Source organism: Mirounga leonina, unplaced genomic scaffold (assembly GCF_011800145.1).
Source record: "Mirounga leonina isolate KUSES-001 unplaced genomic scaffold, KU_Mleo_1.0 Mir_94, whole genome shotgun sequence".
In the NCBI taxonomy this organism is placed as follows: domain Eukaryota; kingdom Metazoa; phylum Chordata; class Mammalia; order Carnivora; family Phocidae; genus Mirounga; species Mirounga leonina.
Genome location: NW_023270855.1, coordinates 53,625,083 through 53,646,149, shown reverse-complemented (window position 1 = coordinate 53,646,149; position 21,067 = coordinate 53,625,083). Strand labels below are relative to the sequence as shown.

The following is a 21,067-nucleotide window of genomic DNA, read 5'->3' as shown; positions in this document are numbered from 1 at the left end:
CAGGCGCCCTAAAATATTTTTTTTAATTTTTTTTTTTTTAAGATTTTATTTAGGGCGCCTGGGTGGCTCAGTTAGTTAAGCGACTGCCTTCAGTTCAGGTCATGATCCTGGAGTCCCGGGATCGAGTCCCGCATCGGGCTCCCTGCTCGGCAGGGAGAGTCTGCTTCTCCCTCTGACCCTCCCCCCTCTCATGTGCTCGCTCGCTCTCTCATTCTGTCTCAAATAAATAAATAAAATCTTAAAAAAAAAAATTTAAAAAAAAAAATATTTTAAAAATAAATAAATAAATTAAATAAAATAATATAAAATAGCCAATGAAGGACATTGGGTGGCCAGCAGCGCAAATATGCCCAACCTCCACCTCCCAACCTGGTAGCCCAAAGGACTTTCCCCAAGAAAAAACAATGCCATAAAACAGCCAATTAACACACTGGGCATACACTATTCTGTGACTCCACTGTGGGCCATTTTCCTAACAGTGAACCTAGGGTATCTTCTGCCCAGAAATCTTCCTAACCTGTGGATCAATACCCAGTCCACTCTCAACTCCATGCTCCACAAACAAGCAGGGATGTAAGAATACAGACTAGTCTCAAAACAGCCAACAAAACCTGATAGTGTAAGACACCTGTGATGCTCTGAGTGACCCTGGTCTGAGGGTGAGACCTTTTTAAATGGGAACGAAGCTCATTAAAAACAACAACAACAACAACAACAACAACCCCCGATACCAGTTCCCAAATATTTTATCTATTTAACAGCCCTGTGTTTTAAATTGACAGGAACAGCAGCAAGAGATCACCAAGGTTACTTACTCCCCAAAGCAGTCTCTGAAATGTGCCAGGAGACCAAAGTCATGGATAATGGGATCCCTAGGGCCTAGCGTGTGCCAGCAAAGGCTCCCAAACAGCCCCGTCCCACCTCCTCTAGGCACAGAAGTCAACAAGAGCCATCGCCCTGATCCTGAGTGATCGCTGCCAAGTGGCCACACTGACTAGGACAAAGAAACGTGGTTCTTCTCTAAAAACGTGTATTTTCAACAGATAAGCCGTCTTCTACTCCTGAAGCCACTGACCTCCCCTCAAAACCTGCCTCCGTTATGCGTTCGTAATATTAAACCACAAAGGCATCTCTGTTTCTGTTCTAGTCTAGGCTCCCATTCAATTCAATCTAATGGGCCTTAAGCCTGAGTCCCTCTCCAGAGCAGAGACCGGCCCTGGTCCTCCGAACAGACCCTCCCCAACTGCCCCACCTGGTAGGCAGTTCTCCCAACACAGCACAAGCAAGCCCTCCTCTCCTGCCACCCAACCCCCAGTCTTCCTTCTGACTCCCCGCCCTCCCGCTGCTAGAAGCCCTCACTCTCACCGCTGCCTATGCTCAGGCTTCACTCAGCCCTGTGCACTTGCCGGAAAATGTGCCTAGGGCTTCACTGATATGCACCATTTCCATCTGTGAGGTGACCAGTCACTTAGCCTTCCCTGTCGGACAGACTTTCACCTGGATGTTTCAAGAGACCCTATATAAAAATTTGGATTGTTGTACTTCACATACCATAAGATGCATCCAAAGTGTATAGTTCACTGACTTTTAGCTTAGCTTGAGTTGCATTACAACTATCTCCACCATCTAATTCCGAAACACTGTCATCACCTCAAGAACAATTCTCCAGGGGCGCCTGGGTGGCTCAGCCGTTAAGCGTCTGCCTTCGGCTCAGGTCATGATCCCAGGGTCCTGGGATCAAGCCCCGCATCGGGCTCCCTGCTCCGCGGGAAGCCTGCTTCTCCCTCTCCCACTCCCCCTGCTTGTGTTCCCTCTCTCGCTGTGTCTCTGTCTGTCAAATGAATAAATAAAATCTTTAAAAAAAAAAAAAAGAACAATTCTCCACTTACCCCTCTCCCCAAGCAACCACTAATCTACTTTCTGTCTACAGGATTCACCTACTCTGGACATTACCTACAGATGGAATCAAGGTTCATCCATGCTGTGGCAATTATCAGTACTTCGTCCCTTTATATGAGTAATACCCCGTTCTATAAATTTACCACATTTATTCATTTATCAACTGAAATCATGCTACTAGGAACATCCGTATGTAAGTTTCTCTGTGGACGTTGTTTTCAGGTCTTTGCGGTATACCTAAGAGTGGCACTGTTGGGCCATACAATACTAACCAATCTCTTCTGAACCCAAGTGCGACCTGGTTTTAATTTCCTTTGCAGTTTCTGGTTCTTCCTTCCACAGGATACTTTCAAAACGCCCAACTACATCCTCTAGGATGTAGTCTGCCTCACCGCAAAGTAATCCTAACAACCTCTCCTAAGTTGTGAATCTCTGTTCATTTTTCACCCTGAAAAATCTATAGAAAAACAAACAAAGACCAAACCCTTTCTGAAGCTTTCCCTTAAGAACGATCAAGGGAACTGCAGAATAACATAGCACAAGCTCAAGGGTAAGTGTAGTTTTCTGGTTAGATTTTTTTTTTTTTTTAAGATTTTATTTATTTGAGAGAGAGCGAAAGAGAGCACAAGCAGGGAAGAGAGGGAGAAGCAGGCTCCCCGCAGAGCAGGGAGCCCGATGCGGGGCTCGATCCCAGGACCCTGGGACCATGACCTGAGCCGAAAGCAAGGCTCGAGCGAATGAGCCACCCAGGTGTCCCTTTCTGGTTAGTACTGATCAAATTCAAAACCTAAGCCAAATTGAGAATACTCACGGGGAAGTTGCTGTGGACGCTCAGGAGGGAAAAAATCTCCCTTTGGTAAGGCCCTTTCATCCTGAAAAAGAAAGTGACTACATCTCAGTATTCTTTCCTTGAAGCGCAGCTTTGCAACAGCAAAAGATGGAAACAACTCCCAACGGAGGACTGGCTAGAAAATTACGACCCACCTATGCCACGGAATAACACACAAGTGTAAAAAAAAATTACGGAGAAACACCTTTTGTGTAAAGGAGGGAAGGATAAAAATATACATCCATGTTGCTATGGGGAATGAATGGGACCTGGATATGAAGTAAGGGCAAGACTCTCACACTGTATCTTTTTCATGCTTTTTGACTTTTAAGTCACGTAAGCAATTATCTACTCAAAAAAACGAACTGAATGTTTAAGGTAACTATGATACCCCCTTTTACAGTTCCTTTTATTTTCTTTGCGAATCTGAGCCCTACCTAGATTGTCCTCAGCATGTTACAGTCATGCTTGTATTAATTCATTATTACCCATGGCAGAGCCACAGCAGGGCTAAAGTTCATCACTGAAGTGCTTCAGAAGAAGTTTAAAGGCTGTCTGAATCAGACTTCGCATGTTCACAACAGATATGACACTGGCTAAACATTCTAATGCAATACTATGAAAAGTGGAAACCCATGTATATAACCATCTTTGAAACTGATCATTTGCTTAAAGCAGGATACTCAACTGACCACCAGACCATGCCAGAAAGAGGCAACTGCGTAAAGGATAAATATCTGAAGAGCTGCACATGTGAGCAAAAAGTTGTTTCTGTCATAAATTTGCTCAACATACTACACCCCATTTAATGTAGACTGATCCATAAATATAATAGAGTGCCTATTAAAAGTATACTTTTAATAATCCTATGTTTTTGCCAGACTTATTTGAATATATTATGCAGAAAGAGATCCTATTAACTTACCATTTTCACATGCATTGGTCTATCAAATAGCAGTTGACCATTAAACATAGCTGATATTACAATTAAGGTTATTTCTTGCAATTCTAAAAACACGCACAGCAGGAGAGAAATACAGAAGAAAAATACTCCAACTACTACCAGGGCCCCTAGTGAACTTATGAACCATTTTGATTTTTCATTCTACTTTTAAAATATTTGTTTCTACAATAAGCATAAAAGCAACAATAGAACTCAAGGGTAGGCAGGGGAGTAAATGTCAGCTTATTCCTCAGGTGTAGAGCTTCGTATAACCCTAACTTCTCACCAGACCATCCTCCTAAGTACTGGCATGAGTTTTCTGTAGGAGTCCATTGGGCCAGGTATCCCACCATTTTTTGAAGTACTATGTTTTCTGCATAAGAGGCACAGTAACAGCCTTATCTGAGTTTAGTCACCGTGTTCATGTGTGGCATTCTCCACTGTGACTACAAAGATACTACTCTACGGTCAGAGAGAAGTGCTTATTCTAGAATGAGGTCAACCCATTGGAGAAATAGGGCCAAAGATTATATATGAAATAACAATGGATTTTCTCTCCAGAAGCACATTCCTTACAGACTTCTCCCTTCAGACCAAACTTCTCTGAGAGAGAAGGCTGGAAAAGACCACGCATGGGCGTATGCCTCTTCTCTCTCTATGCAGCCACTGAATCAATTCCATCACAGAGAACCAACTTTTAAACTCCACAATAACACATTCCCTCCAGTCATTTAGGAAATATTAACACACAAAATTACCACTTCCCCCAAAAAACCTGTATTATTAATACAACATTTAGGCCAAATTGTTCACCAAGAGTTGAATTCTGATAAAAGGATACATATAGCTTGCACAGCTTCAATGGACTGTTCAAAAGTAACAGTGCCTATTCCACGACTTTTTCCATCTTTATCCTCAAGAATGTCTGCTCGGACCACCACACCAGCCATACTAAAAACTTCCTTCAGTTTCTTCCAGCCAACTTTATAATCCAGCTAATCAAAAGAAAGTAGAGAAAAATCTCAATGCAGACATCTTTATAAAAAACATTTTCACTATATGAGTGCAATATGCTTTGGTTGGAAACAAACATTTAAAAATAACGTCAGGTTATTTTTATTGTACTAGGCACCCAGCAGGCTCAGTCAACAGAGCATGCAGCTCTTAATCTTGGGGTGGTGAGTTCAAGCCCCATGCTGGGTGTAGAGTGTAGTTAATAAAAATAAAAATCTAAAAAAATAATAATATATAATAAATATAAATAAATAAATAGGGGTGCCTCAGTGGCTCAGTTAAGCATCTGCCTTCCACTCAGGTCATGGTCTCAGAATCCTGGGATCTAAGGCCCTCGTAAGGCTCTCTGCTCAGCGGGGAGTCTGCTTCTTTCTGTCCCTCCCCTCCCCTAATCACGCTCTTGCAAATAAATAAAATATAAATAAATATGTCACAAAAATTTATCACCTGCAGAATTTTTCAGATAGGATTACAAAGCCTGGCCTTAACTGCTATTCATTCTTTTCTCTGAAACAACAGGTTAAGTCACCTCATACATTTCAAATTAATGCTTTCTTTGTGAACATTTAAAAAAAAAACAAAACTTTTTGTTCCTTGGTTTACCATCATCCTCCCCAACTCACTTTCCTTTAAAAATATCTCCCCTTGCAAATGGCAAGGGTATTATCTTTCATCCCAGACACAACAAGATGGAGGGCAATGTCAGCCCTGTTCATAGACTTTTTTGACCTGCACCTAAATAAACCCACAGGGAATGCAGACTCAGCTGCCACTTCTGTAACCAGCAAAGTCAGTAAATGTGGTCCCCATAAGACTATGGTCAGGCCTATGATTTATCATTGCAGTGGTCACCATGGAACAAAGTCCAACTTCAAAGTTATTTTTTTTTATTTTTTTTTTTTAAGATTTTATTTATTTATTCATGAGAGACAGAGAGAGATAGGCAGAGGGAGAAGCAGGCTCCCAAGGAGCAGGGAGCCTGATGTGGGACTCGGTCCCAGGACCATGGGATCATGACCTGAGCCGAAAGCAGACGCTTAACCATCTGAGCCACCCAGGTGCCCAAAGTTATTTTTTTAAACAGATCAAGAAGAGAACATAACCTTTTATTTTATTTTATTTATTTATTTATTTAAGAGAGTGGGGGGGAGGGAGAGCACAAAGGGGGAGAGAGAGGGGGAGAGGGAAAAGCAGACTCCCCGCTAAGCAGGGAGCCCGACACGGGGCTTGATCCCAGGACCCGGAGATCATGACCTGAGCCAAAATCAAAAGTCAGATGCTTAACCAACTGAACCACCCAGGAGCCCCAAGCATAACCCTCTTTTTAAAATTTTTTCTTCTCAAACATCAGAATTACTTTTATGACATATTAACAAGACTATTTCATAAAGTTCTGATTTTCTACTTTAGACAGTGTTTCCGCTTACTTACATTTGCTACAAATACTGTGCTTCCAAGTCTTCCAGCCTGTAATGCATGGATAATCTCATTTGGGATGTTAGGATTATTTAGGATACTGGGTGGGATATTAATCATTCCTGGGCCACCTGGTCCCATACCCATCCCACCGGTCGTAGCCATCACCTTTTGCATTGCTCTCCTGGCATGTTCACCATCAGGATCCTAAAACAAGCACAGAAGTGTTACATTTAACTGACCCAGTGACAACTAAAACCATGATCTCACAAAAAGTGATATTCCCAAAACTCCAGAGATTGAGAGGTTGTTTGGAAAGCATGTCTCGAAATCTATAACAAGAAATTCAAATGAACGCAACCATCAGGCTAGGAAGAATTCCAGCCAAAGGAATGAGGAAGAAAGAAACAGCGTAAAATTTAGCTCTCAACTAAAAAAAAAAGGGGGGGGGGGTTGATGACAGAATTAGTTGATATAACATAGAACACTTCCAGACGGAAATAAGATCTTCACAGGCTTGGTATAGTTGAATCTCACTAATTTTCAATGGGGTTTTGTAATTTCTGATAACCCCATCAGTGATTTTTTCCGAAAGTTTGAAAACGCAGTTCTAGATCACCGAGGTACTCCGGTCCTTCACGTTATTCAGGCGTTTGACTCGTGTTAAGGTCTGGAGAGGTTTGTGAAACTCTGGCATTGACACTAGTCTTGAACTCTTTGCCCTTTCATGTGTCTCTTCAACACACAGAAACCTTAAACCCTACCATGCTCTCCTGAGTTCTGAATATATTGATCTTCCTCTAAGAAGTCAAAATAAGTCAGGGAGAAGTCTAATCAACAAAAACTTCCCTCTTCCTCAAGGGAGAAAAGATATCTGGTTTGGATTAGATTTGAAAGTAGATTAATGATAAATTCACTTTATAAAAGAAAAAAGGTGGGCTAAGAATAGGGTTCAGGATGGGTAAGACTGTAGGCGTGGATTCCCTTAACACACATGCGCACACCCCATGGGCTCGGTCTGAGTACCCCTGAAAAAAACAAGGCAGGCTGCTCTAAGACAAATCACAGATGTTAGGAAGGCAGTCAGCAGTTGCTCAGGATGTGCTCAGCCACTATTCCAAAGTTCTTACAGAAGTGACTACTGAAGCCTGTGACCGACCCTCTTCATTAAAAACAACAGGTTGGTCTGCTCCGTAAAATGTAGCCAAGGACTATATCTGTCTTTTCCTAATTCCAAACAGGGACAACTCGACAATTATAAATGGTATCCACATTGTTTCAAGAGCTTACTTCTTTGACTTTCAGTGGTCTTCCACTCAGACTATGCTTGTTTAGAACTTCGGCAGCTTTTTTCATGCTTTCTTCCATCTTGAATTCAACAACGCTATGAAGAGTCAAAAGGAGATGAGTGAAACCAGTCCTACAATTTAGAAGGCTCAATTGCCAATAAGTAACTAGACAATACTTACGCACATCCCTTTGAAGGAAGCCACAGACCAGTCAGAAGAGCAAGGAAAGGGGGAAAAAAGAAAAGAAAAACATAGTAAATATCAATGACAGTTATATAAATTACAAATATGATTTATGTAACAAAGTTAGTTTTTAAATTAACCCTTCTAAGGGGAAGCTCACAGGAATGTCTTGCCTAGCCTTCCTTATTAAAAGCTGGGCTCCTTATTATCTCCTCTGCCTGCGCATTACCAGCATTGCACTATAGTTACTGAAGTTATAATAAGCAGACCTAAATTCAGGTTCTCCAAGAAATCACACAAACTTTAGATCTGCTTCTCTCTGTACTCAAGTCAATTCCTTATCATACTCCTCCTAAATCCATCCCTTCCATAAATTAAAGCTCATCCTTTGATTATTCTAAGCCATTCTATTGCACAACAAAATAATTTATTTTCTCTTTAAACTAGGCCAATTTTAAACGTTCAGGTTTTAATATTTGTTTTACAATTTACTGGCACAAAGGCAACTTTGCGGAATCTTTGGTTCACACAACTTTCAAATTCAGCAAACGACCAAGAGTAACATTTTCTAGACAAGAACACACGTTTTACATTAATATACCACCGCTAAAATTCCATGCATAATTCACACACAGCCAATTCCTCTGTTAACAAAGAGACAATGCTGCTATTGGTCCCCAGTTATCCAAATTGGGCATCCAAACAGAATACCAAAAAGCTCTTTGGCCAGCCATTTGGAAAAGCGGGACTCCCGTTTGCAAATCCCCTCCCACCCCACTCAAATGTTTGGCAAAATCAAACATAGCTACTATAACATGAGCACTCACTGCCTTCCTGATTTCATTCGATTCCACGCCACCATACAGTTACATTTTTCAAGTAGTAAATCCACAGAAGAAATTCTCTCAGACACTTACCCTTGACTTTCCTTCAGCGTCCATTAAGAGCTCCACGTATGTTACCTCACCAACTACAAATCAGTTTCCAGACGACACATAAACCAAGGGAGAAAAGCCAAGAAAACAATGGGAATTTAGAACAATCATCAGCAACCTTGTATGGAGCCTCTGCCTTATAAGAAAGCCCAGAAACACTCCATATTCTCTAAACCACCAAAACTAGGCATTACAGGTGTGCAGTAAAAGTAGGTGAGACTCGTTAACAATTATGTCCTTGATTTTCCTCCCACCACAAACAAACTATTTCCACAGATTTCCATATCAATTTCCCTGTCTGGAATACTCACTCATGACTAGAGGCAATCCAAATCTATAGGAAAGAAGTCTGCGTGCTTCACTTTTTTGGGGAAGGGAGGCAAACAGTTTTACATAATACACTCTCACAGGTGAAAGCAGGTAAACAGCGCACAAGCTGCAATGCCACTGAACTGAGCTCAAATGCTAAGTACAAGGACGTGCAAGTGTGTATATGCTCAAAGGCACATACACGGTGTGGCCGGCCACATAGGTGCAACCTGCGCAATCGCACAAGGCCCTGCACTCAGGAGGGCCGCGCGCTTAGTTTAATGCTCTGGTGTTAATCTTGAAATTCTTAATATTTTAACAAGAGGCCTCCTGTTTCCATTTTGCACGGGGCCCCACAAAATCTGTAGCTGGTCCTGCACATGGCACTAGGCTCCAGAATTGTCAGAAGTAGGATGTTCGAGTATCCCATCATGAACCAGAGCATCTGGATTCTCTTCAGTGAATTAAGCCAAGCTTTATTCTTCCTGCTTTCTCAACCTTCCCATTGAAAGACACAGATAAATGAAAAACTGAGAGCTCAGTTTGCAACTAAACAAGCTCAGAAGACTCACGTGATTCTGAACTACACAAAGGGGGACAGAAAACAAAGCATTTCAAAAGATTCCGCAGATTTTCCTCAAGGTTTGGATTGCCAATTCATGACCACCATGACCAGATGTTAGAACCCATCAGGAAGACAACCACCAAAATGGCTGCTGAACTTGAAGATGGCACAAGGAGAACAGGAATTTAAAATTGGAGAAAACAATCTCTTAAGCAGGCTCTCCAGTCAAAGTGCTTTTGTCCTCAGGAATATCCTTTTTTTTTTTTTTAAAGGATTATTTTTATGATAGTAAAGCCTTCTCCAATTCTGTGATCAAGTTTGGTTTAACAGTACAAGGGTAAAAGTAAACCTCTTCCTGGCCTCAACAAGTCCTGCCTATGCTAATTCCTTTGCTCAAAGGATATTCAAATTATAAGGATTTTAAAATAATAGCAAAGAAAGATTTAAATAGAAGATAAAGTAACTTTTTAAAATAAAAATTAACGATTTGAAGGGCAAACTTATTAGTAATGTATTTGCATAGCAGTTGACAACAAGAAGGCCAAGTGTTCAAAGTCACCTCCCCTTGTCTTTTCTTGGAATGTTAAAGAGAACCAAACCAGCACTTTGCACAAAACAGGAAGGCGAGAGAATCAGTGCAAAGAAATGAAGAAATAGGGACTGGTATAATTTAACTTTTGGAGTATGCACTCCAGTGGGGCAAACTGAAAATGATCACAGCCAAGGTACAGTCAAACAATTTAGCTTTATTTTACCCTTACAAAAGTAAAGCAATTCCAAAAAAGGTGTGGCCATTCCTGAGGCCATGTTTTTAAAAAGCCATTCATTTCAACAGCAGCAGCCATTTGAGGACCAACAGCCTTATCTCCACTTTGATAAAAATGCCAGATAGTGTCAAGACAGTGAAGAGACCTCAAATTTATTTTCTACAAGCTTTAACTACCATCTAGTAACCTTAAAAATAAATCACAATATCTAACTCAAGACAACTGCAACTATGTTGTTGGAATTCAAATACTGTTGCATTTAGTAAGTTTCTAGTCTGTGTCCATAAAGACACTTTATCAAAAAGCTGTCATTGCAACCTAGAAACCAAGCAAGTCCAAACCAAACTTTTTTCCCAAAAAGCTAGGTTTAAAATTTAGGACTTTTTCCATGTAAACATTCTAGTGATGGCACACATCCAACTTCAATCCTTAAGCATCAAAACTTTGCTTAAAATATCCCTTTTTGTTTTTCCCCAAATGGTATAGTTGTTTAGTAAAAACAAAAAAATTACATTAAAAAACCCCTCCATCCTATCAGTTTAGCCAGAGGTTAGGCAGCCGCTGTGGCTCTAGCATGAGTAGTGTTGTTCCCAAGGGAGCATCAATAATACACCACATCCCTCATACATTCCCAACCTCTACCCTGAGATTCCACATCAATTCAAAGATGTAAGCAAATCAGGATTACAGGATCTGAAAGAGGTGCTAGTTCATACTTCCCTATAGGAAGATAATAGTAGACCACCTCTCTTTTAGTTCTACATATTAAAACAAAGATCCGTTTAGTGTAGTCAGTACAACTAGCAACAAAACATTGAAGGTAAAATTTGCCACCTATGCATAGTCTGGTCACATCCAAAGAAATGAAGTTTAAAAGACCAAATCAACCAGAGCAGATGAGTTAGGACTGAGAGGCAGAGTTAATAAATTGGCAGCTGCAACAGTCTTGCCCAAATGGAACTCGCAGGTTATTGATGGAAAACACTGCTGCTCCTCTCCCTTCCTGAACATGGATGGGATCCATGGAATCCCAAAAGGAGGTGCTAGGAAATTCTACTGCAGCTTTAAATATCAGAACATCTAAATGAAAAAACTAAGACTGAAACATCTAATGCCCAACGTTTTCACCTACCTTTATTTTAAAATGCTTCAACAAATCACCTTTAACCAACTTTTACATGATAAACATTGCCTCAAGCATAAAACACATCAAGAGGATAAGCAGAATGAACAAGCAACCCAAAAAGAAGTCAGGCACACCTGCACGTATTTTTTTCTATCAAACAGTACTTCTGTCTGTATTCTCATTTACTTTGAAATGGACCAAAAAGGGGGGGGGGCGGGGACGACAGAGGCCAAAGCTTCACTGAAGAGAATTCATATGTGAAAAGGCCTGTAATTTAAAGGCGAGGGTGGAAGGGGAAGGCTCCAAAGAGCAGGCACGTTATCAAACACACTCACCCCGCAGGTGGCCACTCTTACAGAGAACAGATGCGTATTTTAATTTGGAAAGCTTGTGCCTTTAATATACAGACAACTTGAAACCTGGCAAAATAATTATTCTACAGAAGAAAGACTTGATTTATGGACGAGTTAGAAAATTATTGAGCCCATTCTTGCTCCTACTTCCACAGCAACAGATCACTACTTCTCGGGGAACCTGGGTGGCTCAGTCAGGTAAGCATCTGCCTTTGGCTCAGGTCATGATCCCAGGGTCCCGGGATCGAGTCCTGCATCGGGCTCTCTGCTCAGCAGGGAGCCTGCTCCTTCCTCACACTCTCCCTCTGTACTCTCTCTCTCTCAAATAAATTTAAAAAATCTTAAAAAAAAAAAAAAAGAGCGAGAGATCACTACCTTCTCTAACTGAACCAAAAACTGGCAAACATAAAGTGAAAGCAGGCTACACTGTCAGGGTTCAACCCAATTTGCCCACAGACACAAATGCATTAGCGTAACGGGTCTTCACAAAAAGCAGGCTGAATTTCCCCAAAAAAGGAAAATACGAAGGAACAAATACACTGGATATGGATTTTTACTTAAATTGAAAATAAAGTTTGGCTCCATAAAACCCACAATGTAGGTTGTGTTCAAGAGCCAACGGAGACTCTTTTGGACTACGCTTGCCCTCCGGGCCTCAGTTTTCAGTCAGCTGGAATTTGAAATTTACTTAAAACAATCCATCAGGAGCACCTGGGTGGCTCCAGACGGTTAAGTATCTATCCAACTCTTGATTTTAGCTCAGGTCATGATCTCAGGGTCGTGGGACCAAGCCCCACATTAGTATTCCACACTCAGCATGTGTAGTCCACTTGAAATTCTCTCTCCCACTACCTCTGCCCCAGCGAGCGCACTCTCTCAAAATAAATATATCTTAAAAAAAAAAAAAAGCGATCCATTAAATGAAGACAGAGGATTAAGTGCTTAAAGAAATCTTTGCTTACACAAATTAAACTGACTGTTGGTAAACTTGGGATTGATTGAGAGTAAACTCCATCACTGACGTTCTTTTATTGCTCAAACTGTGCTCCATGTTTACTCACTGCAGGTTCAGCTCAGGCCTGTCTCTTTACAAATGCCCCACCTCAATGGTGCCAACTCCCTGGTTAGGCCAGGAGAACAAGCAGCCCAATAACGAGCTTTCTTCATCCACACAGGACTTCACAGTAATGTAGCACAACGCTATTTAAGTTTAAAATTCCCAAGGTCACCTTTTTCACCCAGTCCTTATGGTCAAAACACTTTTCATGTGATCCCAATCTGTCCCCAGTGATGAAAATCAGGTAGGTTGTGAGACTGTGAAAGCATCTGCGAACTTATGTGATAATCTCCGATTCTGATCTCCTATTACACTGGCTCTCAATTTTTTTTTTCCAATTCAGCAACTCTTTGGTGTTCATAGAAGCCATTTTGTTCCATGTACTATCGCCGTTAAAAAATCAGCATGATCAAAAGGACAACAGAAACCTCTCCTCTGTTCCATCAGGACACTTAGAGCAGAAAGGGGAAAGTTCACCAGACGATTCTACAGGCTGTGAAAACTGTTTAATCCACATCCCAAACTTGGTGGGGGGGAGCAAAAAAAGGGGGGGGGGGCAGCCTGGCTCAGAATAAAGCAAAGCTCTCAATACATTTTCTTTAAATTCAGCAATGCCGATTTCATGATAGTGCCACCAAACAGCTGGGCACCAAACAAGCTTTGGGATCCCATCCAGGGGAAAAAAGCAAAGTGACCAATTCACATAATATATGTATCATTAACAGGATCTCCTAGAATGCTGCTAAATGCTCAAATTTAAGACAGAGTATATACACTTGGTGGCCAAGAAGGGGGGGAAAGATCAGGAATTAGGGAGGGGTACCTGAAGCATCGGACGCATGATTAGCCTTAGAAAAGCTCCTGTCTTGCCACTTCCAAGTTACTAGTCCACTTCTGAGAGGCGGCAGTTAGACAGGGTGGCAGTGACAGGACATTTTCCAGACCTTTAAGTTGAAGACAACTAATTCTAGCTTATTCCGTTGGTTTCCTGAAACAACAAAACTCTTTAAATGCAGACCAGTAAAGAGTGGCAGAGTTGTAATAAGCCAGGTCTCCAGTTGGCCCACTCTGGAGGTGACCTCAAGACTGATGCTTTTAGGGTGTTAAGTGCCCCTAGCTGCAGTAACAAGTCTTCAAAAAACGAAAACTTACTCGCAACAGGTTTCAAGTCAATACTTCAGATTTCAAATAACCACCTAAACATATTATCAGTATACCAAGACATGAATAAAAACGCAATTTTAAACCTCATAATAAAAATAACATTTTTGAGACCTATATATGTGAACAGTAAATTTCTTCAGACCTCACATGCTGAACAGAAGCATTACCATAAAAAAAATTACCTTCCTCTTATGAAACCCTTTCACCCACAATACAAGTAATTTAAACAGAAAAATAATTAATTTAACCTATACAGGGGAGCTCTAAACAAGAACATTTTAAGATTTGTTTAAAATAACTTATTTACTGCACACCTGTAATTCTAAATTACACCACCAAAAAAATACACTGAAAGGGCTGAGCCAGGGCATTCGTAGCAGTATGCCAGGGGAATATGAGAACCAGTTTGGAAGTATCCAAATAAACCACCAGGCTGGCCCCACACTTAATACAGTGCAAAATAGTAAATTGAGGTGAACTGCTTCTACATCCAGAAACGTCATGGCTGCTGCTGCTACCAGCTTTAAGGCTTCCAAAACTGAATTACTGAATGGTAAAGCAGTAAAAATGTCACCGACTTTATCCATCATGTCCCAAAACTGGTTCACACACTCCTAAAAATAAAAAAATAATTTGGCCTGCAATCTCTTACAAAATTCTAACAATTGCGTTTTCAAAGCCACATTCCTGGTTCTTGGAACTACTATACCTTATTATCAATGGAAGTATCAATTCAGCGGTTCAACCAAATCACGAGAACACAAATTTGGGGGTTATTCCAAAAACTAATTCGAATGAGACCCAACTGTACTGTACAGAAATTCTAAGCTTGTATGGAAGCAGCAGTCCCAAAAACCAAGAACACTGCATCTGGGATGCCACGTGACACGCCCTTCAGACAAAAAGAAGAAACTTCACTCTTGCCCTAGGAGCATTGGCAGGAATGATTTGGCTGATCAAGGCAGGAAAACAAATCTCACACCGAACGTTTTTCCATCCATGTTATCTGGAGAACTACTACATGGGAGCAGCCTACATGAATGTACCGAGAAGTTCACGGTGCCTAGTGCTTCTGGCATGTCATGGTCAAATTAAGTGATGGGACAATGATGGCAGTGGGCCAGTCGTAATTTCAAAACCCAATGCTGGGAGCACCAGTACACATACCAAAATGGCCTATCCAAGTGGCATCTCTGCCACTGAAATGTTTATCATTTGACAATTCAAGCTTGAATCTCTTTTCATTATGAATGCTCCAGAAAACCAATACCTTTCAGTCCTTCAAAGAGACTCCATTTAAGGGTAATTTGATTCTAGGTTTCCCTTGGGGGAGACCTCAAGGCATCAGACACATTGTTCTCTATCAGTAGTTTTGTCTAAACCAGGGCTGAGCAATCTCTTTAGCCCTGAGTGCCACCAGCAGGGCCAAGAATCAGAAAAGAAAGGAAGACAAAAGCACAGAACAAGAATGTGGAAAGAAAGAGGATACATATGGTGTGCACAGGGGGGTGAGGCAGAGGACCATGGGGACAACCAACCTCCTAGGACCTCCTGGTGGCAGCAGAGCTTCAGTTGCTTCCCCTGCCCTAGGCCAGAATCTGGACACTGGGCGCCACTGAAGGGCGCCTGAAAGCACAGCATTATGTAGCAGATGCCTTATTGTGAGCTCTCCGATTGCCAATCTAATCCCGGTTTCTTCCCAGGGGGAAAAAAGCCTAACAGTTTAAATAACCAAGCTAAAGTTTTAGAATTTAGAATCTGAGCAGCACAAGTTCCAACTACCAAATTTTGATCCCAGGAAGACATCCACAAAATTTAAACAAACTACCTTCCCTCCAGAATTAAAAAGCTTGAAAAATTTTTTTTAAAGAAAAGGAAAAACCTCTCCCACCTAGTATGAAGAAATCAAAAAATTTCCTCAACACAAAGAGGCTCCCCTCAAGCTTAATCAAAGCCCTATTAACCATATTAAGCCAGTAAAATCATTTGTAGGCCAAAAGACCATATAAACCACCCTGTTTGACACACAGGTGCATGACCACACAAAAAAGTAGGGTGGGTAAAGCGGCTTAACTCTCAAGCCTGGACAGAATACATGCTCTACCCAGATCAACTTCCACTGACAAAAAAATAACCAAGGAATTAGCCACAGAAAAGATGACACATCAACCTTCTTACCCTACTCGACCACCAGTACCATTACCTTTTTCTTTAACCAGGTCTTTAAGTGACTGCCATTTCACATCAAAAGGTATGTTTGTAATGAAGGCTCTGTATCTTTTAGTTGGATTGGCATATGGCTCAAAGCGATTGCCTCCTCTTTTTATGTTTTTCTCCTTCCTCTTCTCATTCTGAGTAGGTCGCTCTCCTTCACTGAATTCGAAGGGAAAAAAAGGGTCCATATGTTAGCACAATATGAAAGACAGTATTTGATTTGCCAGGTTTACAATTCCACACAGTTACATCTAACACAAGACTAATACTGACTTTGATCTGACACATTCAAACTTAAGTGCTCGTAGAACAGAAAGGTACAGTAGTGCCCTCCTTAAACCCACCTATCAAGAAGCCATTCCCAAGAAACTGTGCTCTCCTATGCCTTCATACATTCCTAGGAGCTTTAACAGAGATGGGAGCAAGAGGCCAACTCCCTGCCTAAGGTGCTTCAATTTCGCCAGAAACAGGAAAAGAGAAGATTTGCAAGACTTCATGGAACAGAAATGAGCTGGTGCACGTAGGCCCAATTAACTTTAACTTCATAAAGAAAACTATCTTTTTGTTGTGCGGGAAAAAAAATTTTTTTAAGTAGGAATATAAAATGGTGCAGCCACTATAGAAAATTTTGGTAGTCATTCAAAAAGTTAAAACACGTAATTACCATATGACCCAACAATTCCACTCCTGGGTACAGATCCAAAAGAAGTGAAAGGAAGGAGCAGATACTTGTACACCAAATAGCAGCATTATTCATAATAACCAAGAGGTAGAACAACCCAAGTGTCCACCAACAGAAAATGTGGTATAGCCATACAATGGAATATTATTCAGCCATAAAAGGCATGAAATGCTGATAGATGCTGCAACACAGATGAAGTCTGAAAACATCATGCTAAGCAAAATAAGCCAGGCATAGAGACAGAAGAGAGGTTACCAGAAGCTGGGGGGAGGTGGCAATGGGGAGTTATTGTTTCATGGATGCGAGTTTCTGTTTGGGATGATAAAGTTCTGAAAATGGATAGTGGTATAATGCACAACATAGCACTTAATGCCACTAAACTATACACTTAAAATGGTTAAAATGACAAATTTTACATATATTTCACAATTTAAAAAAAAAATTTTTTTTTAAACCGGAAAAAAGCCATTTTCTATACAACCCTAGGAAAACCGAAGTCTGAGCAACCCAGGTAGGTAAAAGACAATATAGGAAAAGATCCCACCTTCAGCAAAGGGTGAAGGCTTTTCCTATAATATTCTTTACCTTTGGGTGTCAGGCATCTCCACACTGTAACACTTCATTTCTAAACTCTACAGATACAAATTCGGCTTAGATTAGGACATGACATAAGTTTCAGAAGAAAAGCAAACTTCCAAAAGCACAGAACCAGACATCAGGCTGGAAGCCTTGGCCACAGCAAAGAGAAACAGACCGGTGTGTGCCAGGACGCCATGCATTGGCCAAGTGAAACTACTCCATGAGCTGCCCACTCATATATCAAATATCAGCCCCCTGTGACCACAGGCAGACACCTGAGAGAGGTGACCATGAACAACTGGGATCCGGCAGACAGAAGTTCCTCTACTTCCTGTACTGTGTCCCGCACTTTCTGCTTACCGAGCCCTATGCTTCCCACCAGTGAAAATCCAGCAACTCCCAAACCACACGGTCTAGCAGAGACTTTGTGATCCATGACAAAAATGGAAAAAACAAAAAGCCAAGATTATGGTATTAATGATTTATAAACCTACATTTAATTAAAGGGCTGATATTTATTCTAGGATAGGTCTTCCTTCTGTGGAAGATGTAAGGTTCAAATACCAGATGACAGCTACAGGACTTTGTTCTTGTAACATATTTACTTGGAATTAAAAAATAATTTTTTTAAGCAAGCTGTACACCTAATGTGGGGCTTTACCCCACGACCCTGAGATCAAGAGTCACATGCTCTACCAACTGAGTCAGCCAGCCACTCCACTTGGAAAATTTTAGCAACTTTTTGAAGCCCCAAAGTTGTTTCTTTTTTTTCCCTGCTGGTCCCTCCTATCCAAACACAAGGTGCCGAGTGGTAACCCAGTGAAGGTATCCTCCTCGGCAAAAGTAAGAAAAGCAGTTTCCTCCATGATTTCACATATACCAACAGGCAATAAATAGACTTCCTTCACAGAGGCTAGCAGATATGGAGGAGTATAGCCACTCTAATCTGCAAAATTCCTAGAATTCTACTGTCTACCCCAAGTTAATAACAGATGCTCCAGAAGCTGGCTGCACACCACAAGCAGATCTCAAAGGAAACCCTCAACCATCACAGAGGCCACCTGTCTACTCCATATGAAAGTCCCACACCAGTCTGCCAAACAGCGTATTTGCCAACGTGTCTCTTGCTCCTGGCAGTTAAGAAGGCAAATGTTAGTAAAACTTCATAAAATGTAGGGCACCATTCATGGACCTCCAGACAGGGTCTGCGGAAAGAAACGTATTTTAATATAAATGGTTTCTTTTGAAACCCACACTCTATAATTTACATTAAAAAACATTATTCTGACACAAGGTCCATGACACAGTAATAGTTCCAGTCTGTGTTTTCACAGACCTGCTTAGCTCATCTTATTAGTTACAAGATGTATAAATAACTAATTACAGTCAAAGCAGGTAACAAGTGTCCAGCCCATATTCTGCAGATGATTATGGCTAAGAATAGGCTAGCTACCCAGTCGAACCACAGAAGCTACCGGGTATTTGGTTTGGGGTTAATCCACATCACATGGCTCACCATCAAGAAAGCAGCTCATATGGATTATGTCCAAGATGTGAGCACAACACTCTACCCAAATCCTTCTCTGGCTAATCATTTCCACTCTGAGAAGTTTCATCCTAAGTGAATAGACTTAGAACGATCTCGTCACTTTAAAAATTGACATTTTCATAAATCCAATGATCACCAGCAACCCTTTTTTTATTTTTTTAAGTAATCTCTATGCCCAACGTGGGGCTTGAACTCACAACCCTGAGATCAAGAATCACATGCTCTACCGACTGAGCCAGCCAGGGCCCCCTTCTAAAATTTTATTTTTTCTTAAATAATCTCTACACCATCAACGCCTCTTAAAAGAATTGTAGACCACCCTCAAAGAAATCTCACTCAAGGTACATATTCAGGTATAGCTAATGTGAGAGTTTTAAGAGTGGTATCCTGAAAAGTTCATTTTTAAAATGTCCAATCCCATTTTTTCACTTATCTTCAGGATAAAATTAGGGGAGTAGTCTTCTCTAGCCCTAAGATATTTGTAAACACTTACCTTCAAAAACTTTTTAGAAGTACGTTTTTATAAATGGATTGTATTTTGACAACACTGACAAAACTGCTTAATCCCAAATACCCCAAATTTATAGACGTTAAAAATGTTAAACACACATCTACCATATGACCCAATCGTCCACAGCCAATACTTTTCCAAGAGAAAGTAAAGCATATATCCATATAAAAATCTGTACCTAAGTGTTCACAGCAACACTATTTGTAATGTCCCAAAACCGGAAATTTATCTAACAGGTAAATGAAAAACCAAACTGTAGTAGATCCATAAATTGAAATAGTACTCAGCAACAAAAAGTAATGAACTACATGCAACAAGAAACACTCGAAGAAACCAAAGAGTTACAATACAGTATGATTCGATCATACAAAATTTTATATTTGAGAAAATCTAATCTGGCAAACTAATCCATAGCAGGGTTTCTCAACCTCAGCACTAGTGACATTCTGGGACAAAAGCTCTGTTATGTGGGGCTTCCACATGCATCCCTGACCTCTCCCCAAAAGATCTCAGCAGCAACCCAATCCCTCAGTCTTGAATGTAAAAATCAAAAATATCTTCAAGACACTTCCAAATGTCCCCTGGACAGAAATGTTGCCTGGGGGTGGAGAAAGGGAGGACTTAGAAGATTACAGAGGTGAGAAAAAAATTGCTGGGGGTCATGGACGTATTTGTTACCTTGACTCAGTGAGGGATTCATAATACTGACACTTATGCTGCGTATTTCTAATATGTGCAGCTTACTGTGCCAATAATGCAATATAATTAAGTTCCTACTTACGTTTGTTAAATTTCAAATCTAACTCCCGTAACTTACTAGTAACTCCAACATGAAGTATCAAATATGGAATCTTTCAAAGAAATGGAAACCACAATAAGAGACCTACTTAGGCCAGCTAAATGTCTTACTAATATTCTCCTTGCTGGGGCGCCTGGGTGGCTCAGTCGTTAAGCGTCTGCCTTCGGCTCAGGTCATGATCCCAGGGTCCTGGGATCGAGCCCCACATCGGGCTCCCTGCTCTGCGGGAAGCCTGCTTCTCCCTCTCCCGCTCCCCCTGCTTGTGTTCCCTCTCTCACTGTGTCTCTCTCTGTCAAATAAATAAATAAAATCTTTAAAAAAAAAAAATATTCTCCTTGCTAACTGGCTCTCAATTCCCAGGTAGTGCTGAGGTTGCCAATGAACACTGTCTATTCTGGCACCCAATCAACCACCTTACGGTCTAAATAGACCCAATATAAATAAAAATTTTTTCTAACATTCTATCAACCTACTTCACGATACATCAAAAAACAAGCCTAAAATATCTCTAAGTACCTTCTGAGTCATGAAAATGAAGTATGTCTAATATGGCTTGGGAACTGTTTCACTCACTGTATTCTTTGAGAATTACATTTTTCACGTCACTGCTCCACCAAATGAGAATTATACTGTACCTAAACACCACAACTAGAAGACAGAGCCTGCTCCACAAAAAACTGCTCCAGTTGCCGAATCCCTACCCTCTCTTACGCTTCACAGCATTCAAGACCCTCATTACTTTCAGTTTTTCAGAGTGTAGTTTGAAATGGCAACTCCAACACCCTGAAATCCTGATCACGTCTCTGAGGGAGAAGACTCCTCCTCCCCCCACAAGCCCCTTGAGAATCATCCCTTATGTCAGGGCCTGAGCTCCTCTAATATAT

The 21,067-nt window shown here is 41.0% G+C and overlaps 1 protein-coding gene across 10 annotated transcripts in view; it reads right to left on the bottom strand.

Annotated features, from left to right (window-relative positions):
- HNRNPM (heterogeneous nuclear ribonucleoprotein M) overlaps positions 1-21,067 on the bottom strand; it is a 111,602-nt gene that overhangs the window by 86,685 nt on the left and 3,850 nt on the right. For 7 of the 10 annotated variants that reach the window (XR_004677891.1, XM_034998243.1, XM_034998245.1 and 4 more), the window contains exons 2-9: positions 16,053-16,222; positions 8,491-8,543; positions 7,571-7,578; positions 7,392-7,485; positions 6,117-6,308; positions 4,513-4,666; positions 3,654-3,703; positions 2,711-2,771 (exon numbers count right to left, since the gene is read on the bottom strand). Coding sequence is in view for 9 of the 10 variants with exons in the window: in XM_034998243.1 (XP_034854134.1) it covers positions 2,711-2,771; positions 3,654-3,703; positions 4,513-4,666; positions 6,117-6,308; positions 7,392-7,485; positions 7,571-7,578; positions 8,491-8,543; positions 16,053-16,222 (782 nt within the window). In the remaining variant the exon portion in view is untranslated. Of the gene's footprint in view, positions 1-2,710; positions 2,772-3,653; positions 3,704-4,512; positions 4,667-6,116; positions 6,309-7,391; positions 7,486-7,570; positions 7,579-8,490; positions 8,544-16,052; positions 16,223-21,067 lie in introns of those variants that run through there. The other 3 variants (XM_034998246.1, XM_034998250.1, XM_034998251.1) reach the window with 2 other exon arrangements.